The 14,872-nt window shown below is 35.0% G+C and overlaps 1 protein-coding gene across 1 annotated transcript; it reads right to left on the bottom strand.

The window, feature by feature from the left end:
* Positions 1-2,114: 2,114 nt before the first annotated feature.
* LOC133327187 (COP9 signalosome complex subunit 8-like) lies at positions 2,115-2,633 on the bottom strand. Its single transcript, XM_061535752.1, has one exon. It carries the CDS (start codon positions 2,631-2,633, stop codon positions 2,115-2,117), a length of 519 nt encoding a protein of 172 aa, XP_061391736.1.
* Positions 2,634-14,872: the final 12,239 nt, after the last annotated feature.

The raw sequence follows: 14,872 nt of genomic DNA, 5'->3' as shown, positions 1-14,872 counted from the left end.
GTACGTTATTTTAGTGATTTATAGGCTGAATTTAGCAAGCAATGAGGTAATTTTTGGTGCTTTTGATATTTTGGCGTTAGCATTTTAAAACCAGGACTTTTCACTTTCCTTAGTGAGTAGTTGGATGACTCAAAATAAGTTCGACATAAATACGTCGAAAACTAAGTCTGTTATTTTCTTCCCATTCTAATGACCTGAATGTTAAATACGAAGGGGTCGAAATACAAATTGTTGCCGATTTAGAAATTCTTAGTGTAGTTATTGATGATAAGCTGTCATTACCATCTCAACCATAAAGGAAAACATGGTTCATGAGCTGGTACTACCAAACATTCTGTATTGTTTGGAGTTTACTCCGCAGCTAACATGCATAATATGAGGAATGTGCAAAGTGAACGAAAGTCGAAGAACTTTTTTCTTTATTGTGCTTAAATACCAAAAAGCAAAAAAAAAAATACAAAGACCATATTTGCATTTTATCTTCTTGTTCTTAGCAAAAATACTAATTTAATGACTATAAATGCAGACACCTTCGCAAATAAAGGATATGCCAAATTTTGAAATTTTGAACATGCAATAATAATGCTTGATATCTCTTATTCATGTAAAAAATATTAAAAGTTTAAAATATTCACACAATTCGCAGAGTTTTACGATTATTAGCAACGATGTCTAAAGTAGTCATGTATATTTGAAGTCGCGAGTGACCGCTCTTTTGTGGCTTTTGTCTCAAAAGTTAAAAACCGAAGGCTCTCAATTTTTTTACCAATGATAGTTCTACAAGAAAGTATTAAGGGAGAATTATAAACCAGTAAGGGAAGTTTAAAAGTCGGACGGGGCCGACTATATGATACCCTTCACCACTTTGGGTACATACAAGATATGCTCATATGAACCATATCCTGTAGATAGAATAGACATACCTTAAATCGGACGAACATATATATGGGAGCTATAACTAAATCCGAACCGATTTGATTTAGCCTATGAAAGTCGTGTAAGTGACTCCGGAAGTGCGCATATTTATATTATGCTGGGATCTTTTTCCATGATAGCTTCCGTGCAAACTGTGATGGAAAGCTCCAATATATTTTTTGTTAGCAGTCCGAACAATTAAATTTTTATTTTAAGCATGACATTTTTTTTGTCGGTAAAATGACTCAGAAACGATTCCTTAGCATTTAACTTATATTCACTGATCACGAACATAAATTGGAGTAAACTAGAGTCATTATTGATGATGATATTTTTATAGCCTCAGCCTTATATCTAATGTTGGTATATATAGGCAAAGTCAAAGTATTGGTTTTATACCCCAAGTATCTTTGGACCAAATCCGTTTCAGACAATTTGGAGTCGACTTACAAATGTCCGTCTGCCTGTCTGGATGGTGCACACGATAACTCTAGAAGGGAGTAACCGAATTCATTCAAACTATTTTTTCCGAACTAAAATAAAGTCCAACTTGATCCAAACTTTGCAAATCGTAATATTTTTTACCCAGTCCGAATATAATTAACATTTAATAAATTCCTAAATATGGTTTGAAGCGAATTTAATAACCGATTTTATCTATTGTTTGCACCTAGCAATATTTTACCCAACCTACATTAAATCCAAATATGGGGTCAATAGACTAAACCTTCTGGTACCTCTCTAGAGATTGTCAACTCATTGATTTGTACAGTATAGCATATTTTAAATTATTCGCCATTCCGTGTGCATTTTTTTCTTGTCTACCATTGTGAAAACCACTCAAAACTGATTTTTAAAAAAACCAATATTTAATTTTAATATACTTATTAATCTTTTAATATCCACATTGACAAAAACCAAAAATTTCTGCCTAATAAATGAACTTAGCTTGATGACATTTTACACAGAGATATATGGCAATATTATTGAAGACTAATTTAAGATTGATATTTAGTGATTTTGAATAAATCATAATATGGGGTCTATCCCAAAAATTAGTCCAATATTGACAATTATTCCATTCCATTCTTTTTTGATTCGGCATTGTCAACCTTTTATTTGTAAATAATTGGATTGTTTATAATGAGATAGTTGGAGAGCATTACAAGTATTTTGTATTATATGGACATTTTATTAAATCAATTTTCCAAAAATGATACAAAGCCTGTCAACTTAGACAATTGATGTTCAGAACTAACAATTGTGGTTGCATTCTGGGATCCATGTAACGGGGTGGAGCTATCATTCGTTGAGGTCTCATTCACATATTTTTGATAGGCTTCGACAGCTTCAATCAGATTTTCTTTTACTATGGATGCATACGCGTTCTCCACAGTTTTAGGAATATTCCCATGGGTTGTTCGTAATAAGCTTTCCATAATGGGTTTGATATCATCCGGCCAATCCCTTCCTATGCGTTGAATAAGCTGTTGGATATTATTGGAAAGAAGAGATCGCAAGATGATATACAATTCCTTTAGGTCCTCATTTTCGGCACATAACTTTTGTGGCAAGCGCTTCCATAAAAACTTTGCATCGTTCAATCTATTTTGTAGCAAATAACAGGCAAACAATTTTGTGTACAGCGCAGAACTGAGAACGGGCACCTCCAATTCCTGCTGTTCAATATCCAGAACAACATCTACGTAGTTTTCCATTGCGAAAGAAATAGCTTATGATTTCACACAAACGTATTGTCAACAAAACAAAGTATTTTACCGGAATTTGCCAGCAGTTCAAATAACCTGTTCAGCGAAATGAACTGTCGGAATATGTACAAACGCTTTCTTATGCCATGTTCTGACGGGCATTTGAACAACGTTGTTGGCTAACAGAATTACGTACAAGAATTTTCTAAAAAAAATGTTCGTGCGTTTGATAACCTTTTAATTGTTTTCAATCAACATGACACAATTATGTAATGTCTTAAAAGTGACAACAAATGAAAATATTTTCAAATTCAGATGTAAATAACATTTAAAATTAGGCATTCGAGAATAAAATCTTTCAATGTTTTAGGAAGAAATCTTAATATATAAAAGAGCTTAGTGTTAAGTGAGTGAGTGAATGACTGGCAGATCATCGCCCAGACGAAACGGCTAAAGCTAGAAGCTTGAAATTTTGAGTGTGGTTGTTGTTGGTTTATAGGCGTGTAATTCGAACGAGAAGTATGTACGAAATATGGTACCATTTGTATTTCCACTGATGGAAAGTAAGAAAGGTGTAGAAAAGGGTTTTTGGAAATTCGAACTATAAGTGTACGAAAAATACTAAATTTAGTTCTATTCTATACTAATAAAAGAGTAAAGTGATTGACTGACGGACTTAACGATTCATCAACGCCCAGACGAAACGGCTGAAGCTAGAATCTTGAAATTTTGGGTGAGGGTCACTCTTGGTTCAAAGGTGACAGATAAGGCTGGGTTTTTGGAAATTCGTACTAGGAAGGTACGAAAAGTTCTAAAGGTGATACAATTTGTATTTGGCGAACCGGTAGAGCTAGAACTCTTAAATTATAAATGATGGTCACTGATGGAGTGTAGAATAGATATAGCAAAGGATTTTTTGGATATTCGAACTATAAGTATTCGAAAAGTACTAAAATGTACTATATTTGGTACAATTTCGTAGCATGTGAATGGATAGAGCTAAAAACTTGAAATTTGGAATGCGAATTAGGGTTGAGATGTAGGGTCTATTTAAGGAGATGGTTTTGAAAGCGTGTACTCATCTGTACGAAAAGTACAATATGGTACTATATTTGGTACATATTTCATTTGGAGATACAAATCGAGCTGGAATCGTGAAATTTGAAATTAACATTACCGTCAGAGTGTAGAATTGGGATATGTACGTAGTTTTGGAAATTTGTTACTTATGTGTACGAAAAGTACTAAATCGTACTATAATTGGTACATTTTGGATTTGAGTGAACCGATAGAGCGGGAACAATTAAATTTGGAGTCAGGATAACTGTGGGGGTGTAGGATTCTGGTCAGGATTCATTTTGTAATTGTGTAAGATTGGGTATGTGGGAAGGTTTGCAAATTGGTACTACTGTGTACTAAATTTGGTACAATTTGAATTGTGGGTGAACCGATAGAGTTTAAATCCTGAAATTTCGATTTAGGATCACTGTGGAGGTGTAGGATTTGGGTATGTGGAAGTTTTGGAAATTGGTACTACTGTGTACTAAATTTGGTACAATTTGAATTGTGGGTAAACCGATAGAGACAGAATCCTGAAAGTTTGATTTAGGATCACTGTGGAGGTGTAGGATTGGGGTATGTAGGAAGTTTTGAAAATCGGTACTACTGTGTACTAAATTTGGTACAATTTGAATCGTGGGTAAACCGATAGAGTTAGAATTCTGAAATTTTGATTTAGGATCACTGTGAAGGTGTAGGATTAGGGTATGTGGGAAGTTTTGGAAATTGGACTACTGTGTACTAAATTTGGTACGATTTGAATTGTGGGTGAACCGATAGAGTTGGAATCCTGAAATTTGGATTTGGGATCACTTTTGGGGTGTAGGAAATTTTGGAAATTGGTACTATTGTGTACTAAATTGTGTACAATTTGAATTGTGGGTGAACCGATAGAGTTGGAATCTTGAAACTTGGATTTAGAATCACTGTGGGGTGTTGGTTTGAGGTAAGTAGAAAGTTTTGGAAAATGGTACTACGATGTACTTAATTTAATACAATTTGAATTGTGTGTGAACCAATAGAGTTGGAATACTGAAATTTGAAATTATTGTGGGGGGGTGAAGGATCGGGGTATGCACGAAGTTTTGTTGGATGGTTGAGGAGGGTACTTATGGAAATAATGTGTCCTAAACATAGCTCCGATTTGCTCGATTTTACTCGCGAGTGAAAAATAATTCCGAGTGGGAGTACGAGAAGAGTACGAGTTTTTTAAGGAGTATACTCTTCACTCTTTTATTTTGTTTGGGAGTGCTCGCGAGTTCTACTTATTGAAGAAAAAGAGTGAGAGTTAAAACGTTCGAAATAGAGTAAGAGTTCACTCTAAAAGTGAAATCGAGTGGACAAATAAATTTGATTTTTTGGTTGTTTGTGTGATGTGGGGAGATAGATCATATACATCATTACACATGTGACAAGTTACAAACCAAACATCACAAAACAAACAAACAAAGAACACAAACAACATCAAACGGAACAACGGTATCAAAAAAAAAAAAAAAATAATAATAATAATAATAAAATAAATAAAAATAAAAGAGTACTCGCCAAGAGTGGAATCTGCTCGATTACGAGCTAATTTCACTCGCACTCGAATACGAGCGAAGCACATGCGCTCTTTTTTGAGTGGAAGAGAAAAATAGAGTAGACTCGTTTTAATTTTTCACTCTTTACTGGAATTCGAGCGAGCATTTCGGAGCTCTGGTCCTAAATGGAACTAAATTTGGTAAAATTTGGATTTGGGTGAACCTTTAGAGCTCGAATCATAAAATATGGTCGATATTAAAAAGTGGATTGTTTAGTATTTCTGACATATGCAGTTTTCTGTGATAATAAAATGATAAGTTAATACATGTTTAAATATTTCCCACATATAACTATATTTGCAAGCCCATATTGTGAAAAAAACTTCACATTTACGATTTTATTAAAAAATTAAAATATTGCGAAAAACGAGAAATATTCCCAATAGTCTGACAGATTTTTCTCTGATTTGCTGTAAGGTTGCATTTTAATGATTGCTGTAAGGTTGCACGATTATAACCAAATACATATTGTTACGAATATAACATTAGATTTAAGTTAATTTAGATGAAATCCGTTAATTTAAGAATTTGAATTGTAACGTAAATGTCTACTACGCAGTTTATTCGAATAACTTCACAACAACAACTACTGTATAGATTTTTCTACATCCTTCCATTTCCTCTTTCATTGTCTATTTTGTTGTTGACGTACAATTCTTGTTAAACGTCATCATTGATGATCGCTTAATTCCTCTTTCATTGTTACCCCCTCGCCTGCATATGTGTTGTTGTTATTGTTCACTCAATGTAAGTTTGTATGTGTTTTTGTTATTGTTAGATTGTACGTAATCTAGGCGTTACCAGATCGTCTAGAAACTACTGTAGCGACAGGCAAGGCTCATATAAATAGAGGAAATGGAAAGGCAGTTAGTCAGTTGTGAATCAGATCGCGAATTGAAACCGTCGTGTAAAGTAAAGTGCAAGGTAAAGTTGTGTGAATAAAATCATTGTAATAATCGTAATCAGAAAGAACCCGCGTTTTATTTGGTACGAACTGTATCGGGAAATAAAACAACGTCTACACGGGATTAAGTAAAGTCCAAGAACGTAACAATTGGTGTCGGAAGTGAGATTACGATAATACTACGATGAAGTTTAAGGATCTACGAGTGGAAGACTTGAAGAAGGAGCTCAATAAATTGGAATTGTCCTCTACTGACAACAAGGCTGAACTACAAAAACGTCTGTTGGATGAGTTCGAGCGCCGTGGTATGAACATCGATACATATGAGTTTGACAGTAAGGATGAAGTGGATTTATCGGAAATGGGCGAATCCAGCGGTGGGGAAGTCTCGTCAGTAGCTGCCAGGGGTGACGATTTGAGAGAAATGCTGGCTAAAATGTTTGAGGAAAATTTCAGAAGGTTCGAGCAGAAAACAGAAACAGTTAGATGAACTCAAGGCAGAGAATTGTAGAATGTTTGACGAAAATTCGAGAATAATGAACGAGAAACTCGAGAACATTACAGAAGTTATTGGAAGGAGAGTGGAAACCGTGGAGGTCCAAATTAAAGAGTTGGATAAGAAAGTGCAGTCGGTTGACGAGAAATTTCTGGCCCACGACCACAGGTTTACGAATCTGGAGAAGAAAATTTCGGAAATGGAAATTAAAGGTGGTCCGGTGCGAGCTCCCGATAACACACTAAAAATCAAACCTCCTGTATTCGACGGCTCTACGTCATTCAATGTTTTCAAGTTACAGTTCGAGACAGTGGCTTCTAGAAATTCATGGAACGACAGCGACAAAGCGGTTGCACTACTTCTGGCATTGAAGGGCAGTGCTGCTGATGTTATACAGAGTATTCCTGTCGCTTCTAGGAACAACTATGAAGATGTTATTGCTGCACTGGAACGTAAGTACGGTGGCGAACATAAACAAAACATCTACCTTATGGAACTAAGGGGAAGAGTACAGAGGGCAAACGAGACGTTACAAGACTTTGCAGCTGAGGTGGAACGTTTGGTGCTAATGACGTATCCAGGAGAGAATCACCCATTGGTGGACCGTATGAAAATCGAAACCTTTGTGAATGGCATACGTGACCCTGAGATTAAATGTGCAACATATGCGTCACCAAAAACGTCATTTGCCGAAACCGTGTCGTTTGCCCTTGCCCAAGAGACGGCAAGAATAATTGTTAAGCCCCAGACCCACAAGATTCGCCAACTGGAGACCGAAAGTTGCGAACCCAAATCTCTCGTTAATTCGATCAAGGACGCCATGAGGCAGGTAATAGAAGAAACAAAGTTAGTAGGGATGACTAAGCCCAGGAATAGATGCTACAACTGCGATAAAGCAGGTCATATTGCGCGCGAATGCAGAGCTAAGCGCAAACGATCCAGGTCATTGTCACTACCTCCAACGAAAGATGGTAGAAGAATGGCTCAACAGTCCACCAAGGAGTCACCGTTAAACTAAATCGAGCCAGTCCAGCGGGGCATGAACTGGCTCCCATCGACGATGGCCCCACAATCTCCATAGCAATAGCACAACAGAAAAGTCACAACCTAACAACAACTGGGTACATCAATGGTGACAAGCGAGTTCTGACGTTAGATACTGGCGCATCAAAGTCCATCATAAGATCGGATCTGGTAAAGGGAAAAATAACGCAACTTAATGGAGTCAGACTGCGCACAGCAACGGGGGAGCCCGCGGCAGTACACGGCAAGATTACCCTGAGACTAACTATTGCCAATAAATCGGAGAATTACGAGTTTATAGTTGCCGATATCGTAGACGAAGTGATAATAGGCGCAGATTTTATGATTGCCTTCGGTATCAATCTGGATATGAAAGAGCGTGTGATGACCTGGTCTAACGTCGAAATTCCGTTAAACGTGGGCTACGATGAAAGTACACCCATTAGGCGTCTGACTACGGACCATCCAGAGATAATACCGCCCTGTGCCGAAGCAATAATATGGGTACCAATGAATGGAGATTGTGGAGCCGAGAAGTTGTGGGTGGTGGAACCAGCAGAAAACAGAAACAGTAACATCCTAATAGCGAATGCCCTGGTAAAAAGCAACAAGGACGGATTAATTCCTGTTAGAGTTTTGAACCTGTCAAACAAGCAAGAGCAAATTTGCCAATTTTCCGATGTTGGACAATGCACACCAGCTGAAGCTGTAGTTAATTTGGAAACTAGCACCGAAAAGCCAGCAGCCATGGAGAAGAAGCACCTCGACGGCTACATAAAAGAGTGGACACACCAATTATCACACCGGGACATCATGGTTCTCCACCCTCGACCTGCAGAGTGGGTACTGACCTAGAGATCGCCGAGAAAGATAAAGAGAAAACAGCGTTTGGCGTTAATGGTGGTCTCTGGCAGTTCAATGTCATGCCATTCGGACTCTGCAACGCCCCGGCTACATTTGAAAGGCTGATGGAGCGTGTGTTAAAAGGGCTGCAGTGGAAGTCGTGCCTCATATACTTGGATGACATCATAGCCATGGGACGCAACTTCGACGAACACATCAAGAACTTAAAGGATGTTCTACAGCAGCTTTCGTCTTCAGGCCTCAAGCTGAACCCAAAGAAGTGCAGTCTCTTCCAACGAGAGGTGAAGTTCCTGGGGCACCACGTGACGCCGGAGGGCATATCGACGGATAAGGAGAAAATTCAAGCCGTCAGAGATTGGCCGCGGCCCCGAAATCTCCATGAGCTGCGAAGCTTTCTGGCTCTCTGCACCTACTACCGTCGATTTGTCCCAAATTTTGCCAACATCGCCGCCTGTCTACACCGCTTGACGCAAAAAGGCCAGAGGTTTCAGTGGGGCAAAGACCAAGAAGAGGCGTCCAGTAAACTCAAAGACATGCTATGCAGAGCCCCCATTTTGGCATACCCTATAACTGGCGGAAAGTCTGCTCTGGACACAGACGCAAGTGCGTGCGGCATCGGTGGCGTCCTTTCCCAGGAAATCGACGGACAGGAAAAAGTCATCGGGTACTACAGCCGGACATTGTCGAAGCCTGAGAGGAATTACTGTGTGACGAGGAGAGAGCTGCTTGCTGTCCTTGAGTGCGTTAAACACTTCCACAAATACCTATATGGCCAGCATTTCCTGCTGAGGACCGACCACGCTGCTCTCCAATGGTTGCTGCAGTTTAAGAATCCGGAAGGTCAACTAGCCCGTTGGATCGAGAGGCTCAACAGTTATGACTTCAGAATCGGGCACCGAAAAGGCGGAAAACACGGTAATGCTGATGTCAGCCAGACAGACATTTCTTCCTCTAGGCCCACTTTCGTAAAAGTAGGTATATACCCAACATCCGTAAATCTAGTGTGAACATCGTAGTGGGACGATTAGACCATAATTTTGCCTTAATGGAACCCCCCTTTTCGATTTAAAAAATTTCAAGATTTTGAATTGGCTTGTAAATCAATACCAAAGTTTGTTAGGGTTATAACTTTGCAGATATATATTTGAAGATTTAAAGGAAACGAAAAATGATTTACAAAATACGATAGCTGTACAGTCAAAAGAACCATTTTCAAAATTACTTTTGAACACGTTTTGTAGAGCTATGGTCACTGATTACAAATGTGAAATAAGATTTTATCATATAAAATGAATCCAAAATAGCGGATCAAACATAAGAAAAAAATTAAATATGTATTTCATTTCGTGCCGTTTTTAATATCAAAATACCATGAAGTCCTTGTTTTATGTGTTATGGTCAAAAACTATAACATACCTTTATAAAATTTGAAAATTTTGATGAAAATCCTCAAAATACCGCCGAAACTAAGATTTTACACCCAAGGAGTATACAAAATACTAAATTACAGTCAATTAGTTTAAAAAACGCGCACAAAAAGTGGAACTGATGATTTTTGGTAAGAATATGTGCTACACAATGCTATTTTAGAGACAACCAATTTTATTTTTTTTTTTCATTGAAGTTTTACATGTTATAAAGGCTATTTTTCTATCGGCATAAATATTTCATAAAAAATGGTCGCAAAATTCTGAACAGAGAAAATTTCAAGAGGTCGATTGGTGCTATCACGATATTTATAGTTTTCATATTTATGAGTTTTATGTAAAAACTTGTTGATGATAATCTTCAAATTAGTAATATTTTTCACTTTGAAATTGAAATTTTTTGATTCCTGGTCAGTAGTACGATCCAAGGTGGCTTCCATCCATCATAATAAAGGTTCCAACCATCATAACGTCAGAATATATCCCTCGAACCTTCCGAAGGAACATCAATCGGTTCTTTCAAGCAAAAGGTAAGTAGAGCCATTATTTCTGGTATATATTGCCATGATCTAACTATTTCCATATTTCGCATTAGTGCTTCCTATAACAGTCATAGTCAAAATAAAACATGTATATACATAAAACGTGTAAATTTATTTTTAATCAAATTTTATTTAAATCTATTTCATACTTTCACAATTTATTTCGAATATATTACATTTTTTATAATACTTTTATCTATTTATCTAATAAAATAATATTCTATTTTATTTTAATATAATACAGTTAAAACACACAATTTATTTTTATTATATATGAACAATATTTTTAAATAATAGATATATTTTTTAGAATAACGTAAAATACACATCTACATTGTTTTTTTGCTCCTTTATATTAGTATATGATTATGAATTAACATTTATCTATTTCTATATATGTTTTGATCGATTCTATTGTTCTATATATAATTGTATGTATATGGCTTAAACATATATCATATGTACTTTATGTTATATAAATACTTATTTTGTATACTCTAAATAAATAATTGAGTTTCTGGATAATTCATTATGGTATTGGTGTGCAATATGCTCACATGCGTCCATTATATTTATAAGTATTTATACTTTTAAAATTTATTATATTTTCAGCAAATAAACACATGTTTAAATTAAATCTATGCTTCTTAAAAACTAAACAACAATTTAATGAACATGATTAAAGGAAATGAACATGATAAAAATATTTTTTTTTTGCTTTCAGCTAGTTACCAAAATATGAACTTGTATACAATTTTCAGAATACATTATTTTATAATAAATATTTCATAAAAAAGTAGATATAATATTTCAAATCGCATATAATTCTGTTTCCAGTCATCAAGGAACAACAATGAATTTTTATCCTGATGTTAAAGAAAAGGTAAGTGATATCGATATTAATATTAGTATTTAAGAAACATCTTTGGTTTCTTGCTATTCAATGGGAGTTAAACACACATTTCTGTGAGCAACAGAATTCTGCGTAATTTTGATCTATAGAACATGTTGACCTCTATATATTAATATCACATCCATTCAATAATTTGATATGAATCAGAAATGCTTCAATAGCCACGTAATTAAATTTTATGTAAGCGGTTGGGAAGGTATATCGTTCAGTGATATTAATTCAATTTAGCAAATACTTACCGTTTCATTCATAATTTCCTAAGGATAAAAAGCCAACACTGTCCGGAGAATACAAATTTATATCGTAAAACACCGATAATTTTTTGGGTGCTATATATTTCTATAAATATAAATTGACACACGACGTTCTTCTATTCCTAACTTGAAATTAAAAAAATACGCATCAAATCATTAGGGAGAAATCTGACAAAATAAGATATGGCACAAACGCAATTTGGTTCATTAATAATATGTGGAGCTATATCTAAATTTGAAACGATTTAAACAAAATTAGGCCTATGCTAAATCTCCTGCGGGAGCTATTTCTTAATTTGAAGCGATTTAAACAAAGTTTAACATACGTTATTCTAGTTTTAGTCTATGCCAAATTACCTTTCAATCGAGCAGCCAGTGTCTCTAGTGCACAAATCATATAAAATCGGACTAACTATATCCTCAGAGTTATCTATGGGTGTATTTTATTTCTTTCTATACATAACACATTGTACCATACCAATATACCATCAACTAGAAAAATGTCAGAAGCTGATGGCAATTCTTGAAAACCTACACAACAGGTCATTTTGTTGTAAAAAGGTTCAAATGAAAAGCAATTTTTGTTAGTTCTTTCCTAAATGAGTTTACAATTGTTAATACTTGTTTGGGAACAGGAAAACGATTTTCTACACAAATTAAAAAAAATACATCCTAAACGGACCTATTTACAGATATTGATTAGAAACTCTTGTTCAAACGTTTCTACATTGCCAATACCCAACCACTTCTTCACCGACATAAATGGTCAGAAATTGTGTTTCATCTATTGGTTACTTACGTAGAATGGTTACCCAGAACGTAAAATGGGAATGTTACACAAACGTCCTAGCCCAATTGCTTTCAATGCACCATAAACAGTCTTTTGAAATTTTATTCGTCGGTTACATGAAACAGAACAGATATTGGGAAGCGCAATAAATATGTACTGATAGTGTATGACAGTGACTCCTTAAAGGACGAAGGGGAAGTTGGCATAACAACTTAAAGAGAATAGGTCAGTGTTCCGTTTTTACGCATGGATACTTAAAAAATGTTAACTTTAAAAACAAATATGAAAACTCAGTTTAAATGATGATTTATTTTTTAAAGAAAGCAAGAGTTGTATATGAAACAAGAGTATATAACATTGTTAAAATAAAAAATATTACAAGTTTGCTTTATAATTGAAATTTCCAAAAGGAATTATTAGTTAAAGTCCCAATAAAAATGGGGCTCCTGATGGCACCGCCATTGTATGACAATAACAAATATTTATCTTGACGATCTGAATCTATCTAGCTATATATGTACTTCCGAACATAATTTAAAGCAGGCCAATATAAAATATTTCAAAGATCATATCATTAAATTAAATGTCCAATGACTTATTTCTGAAATATTGTTGTCACATTAGCTTATTCATTATTTAAATTTGCAAAGTTGTATAAGAATTACAGAAAATGGAAGAAAATTCGTAAGTAATGCAAAGTTTCATTAAATTAGAAACTAATTCCTTATATATTTTTAAGCAAGTTCCAGATAGAGGGCAATGTATTGATGCAGGAAGCTTAAATGTTCCCGGGGAACATACCAGATCAATTTTTCTTTTATTATTCATTTTATTTTTAATATTAAATGTAATACAAATAATTGTGTTCGTACTTTGTTTGTTGTTTATTTTGGCGCAAATAAACTGTTTTCTTGAATCAGCTGTTTATTTGCTAAATCTTACTAAATTTTGTCTGTTTACTTTTCTCAGTATTATCACAAAAGAATAAAAAACGCTTACTCTCTGAACTAGAAATTACTGTATAAATGTTACTGGAAAAGTAAACCAGACGGTTACAGCGAACTAGTAGGGACTAAAATTAGTTCGTTATATTCAAGGTAAGTCAAAACCAAGGATTAGCAGAAAAAATATTAAGTTCTGCTTCTTTTTTCATTTGATGGTCCAGAGATTTTTTGTGAAGTTTGCCAGCGTTAGCTATAAATTAATTTTTGAGGAGGTTTGTAATCGTCATATTTTGTATATTTATAGCAACTTCATTATAAAAATGGAACGCTATAAGAATAACGTTTTGTATGAAAAATAGGTCTTAAAACTTCGGGACTAAGAAATGTGTTTGCTATAAAGAAAGTTCGTTATAACCGGTGTTCGTTATAAAAGTACTCGAATGTATTAACTTTATTCAAAATAATATCATTCAAATAGAAAAAATCTATTTTAATTTTTTAAATGTGATGAATGCCAAATATGGATTACAAGATGTTAGTGATAAAAGAAAACGATGCAATTATTTTTCTGGTCAAATGTCATAGGCTTAGACACACGTTTTATGAGCCAAGATAATATTATTAAAAATAAATATTTATGTGGCATTTAAAGATACTCCGTGTGTCCTGAAGAAATGCTATCATGTTCTATTTAAAAATCGATTTATTATTCTATACAAAGACCTGGATGACCGGTCTTTGCGTACGAGTTAATCATTTAAAATGTTTTGTATGCAAAAGGCAATAGTTGATAGCAATATGGGCTCAATCAAGAAGAATCGACCCTAATTTTGAGCTAGCGGGTTTAATAGTTTAACTGGTCACTGTTTAATTAAACAAACATTTTTAAAAATACTTCAGATAGTTTCGATTCGTCCTTTTTTGTGGCATCAGTCATTCCAATAAATAAGAATCCAAAAAAATAAAAATAAACTTGCCCAGACTCACGTACTTTAAAAAAGTGACCACTATTTTTTTCGAATACTGTGGTATACCGTTATATAGGGGCTACCCGAAAAATTGGTGCGATATTGATAATTTTTGGGAGGGAGATTTACTATACGATGATAACCCAAAATAACAAGTTACAGCCAATTTTGAGCCAACATTGAGGGGGCATAGCCCGCCCATTCTTTCTTTAATCCATTTTTCTACCATTAGAATTCTACAATCAAAATATAGTAAAGCTAGCTTGTCGGGAAGTATTTTATGCCCCTAAAATCGCGATTCATTTTTGGGAGGGAGATTTCCTATACGATGATAACCCAAAATAACAAGTTACAGCCAATTTTGAGCCAACATTGAGGGGGCATAGCCCGCCCATTTTTTCTTTAATCCATGTTTCTACCATTAGAATTCTACAATCAAAATATAGTAAAGCTAGCTTGTCGGGAAGTATTTTATGCCCCT

The sequence above is a fragment of the Musca vetustissima genome, unplaced genomic scaffold (assembly GCF_032173495.1).
Source record: "Musca vetustissima isolate MV318-11 ecotype Yass unplaced genomic scaffold, APGP_CSIRO_Mvet_v1 utg11401, whole genome shotgun sequence".
Lineage (NCBI taxonomy): Eukaryota > Metazoa > Arthropoda > Insecta > Diptera > Muscidae > Musca > Musca vetustissima.
The sequence above is the reverse complement of the archived record's forward strand: the minus strand, read 5'-3'. Positions and strand labels throughout refer to the sequence as shown.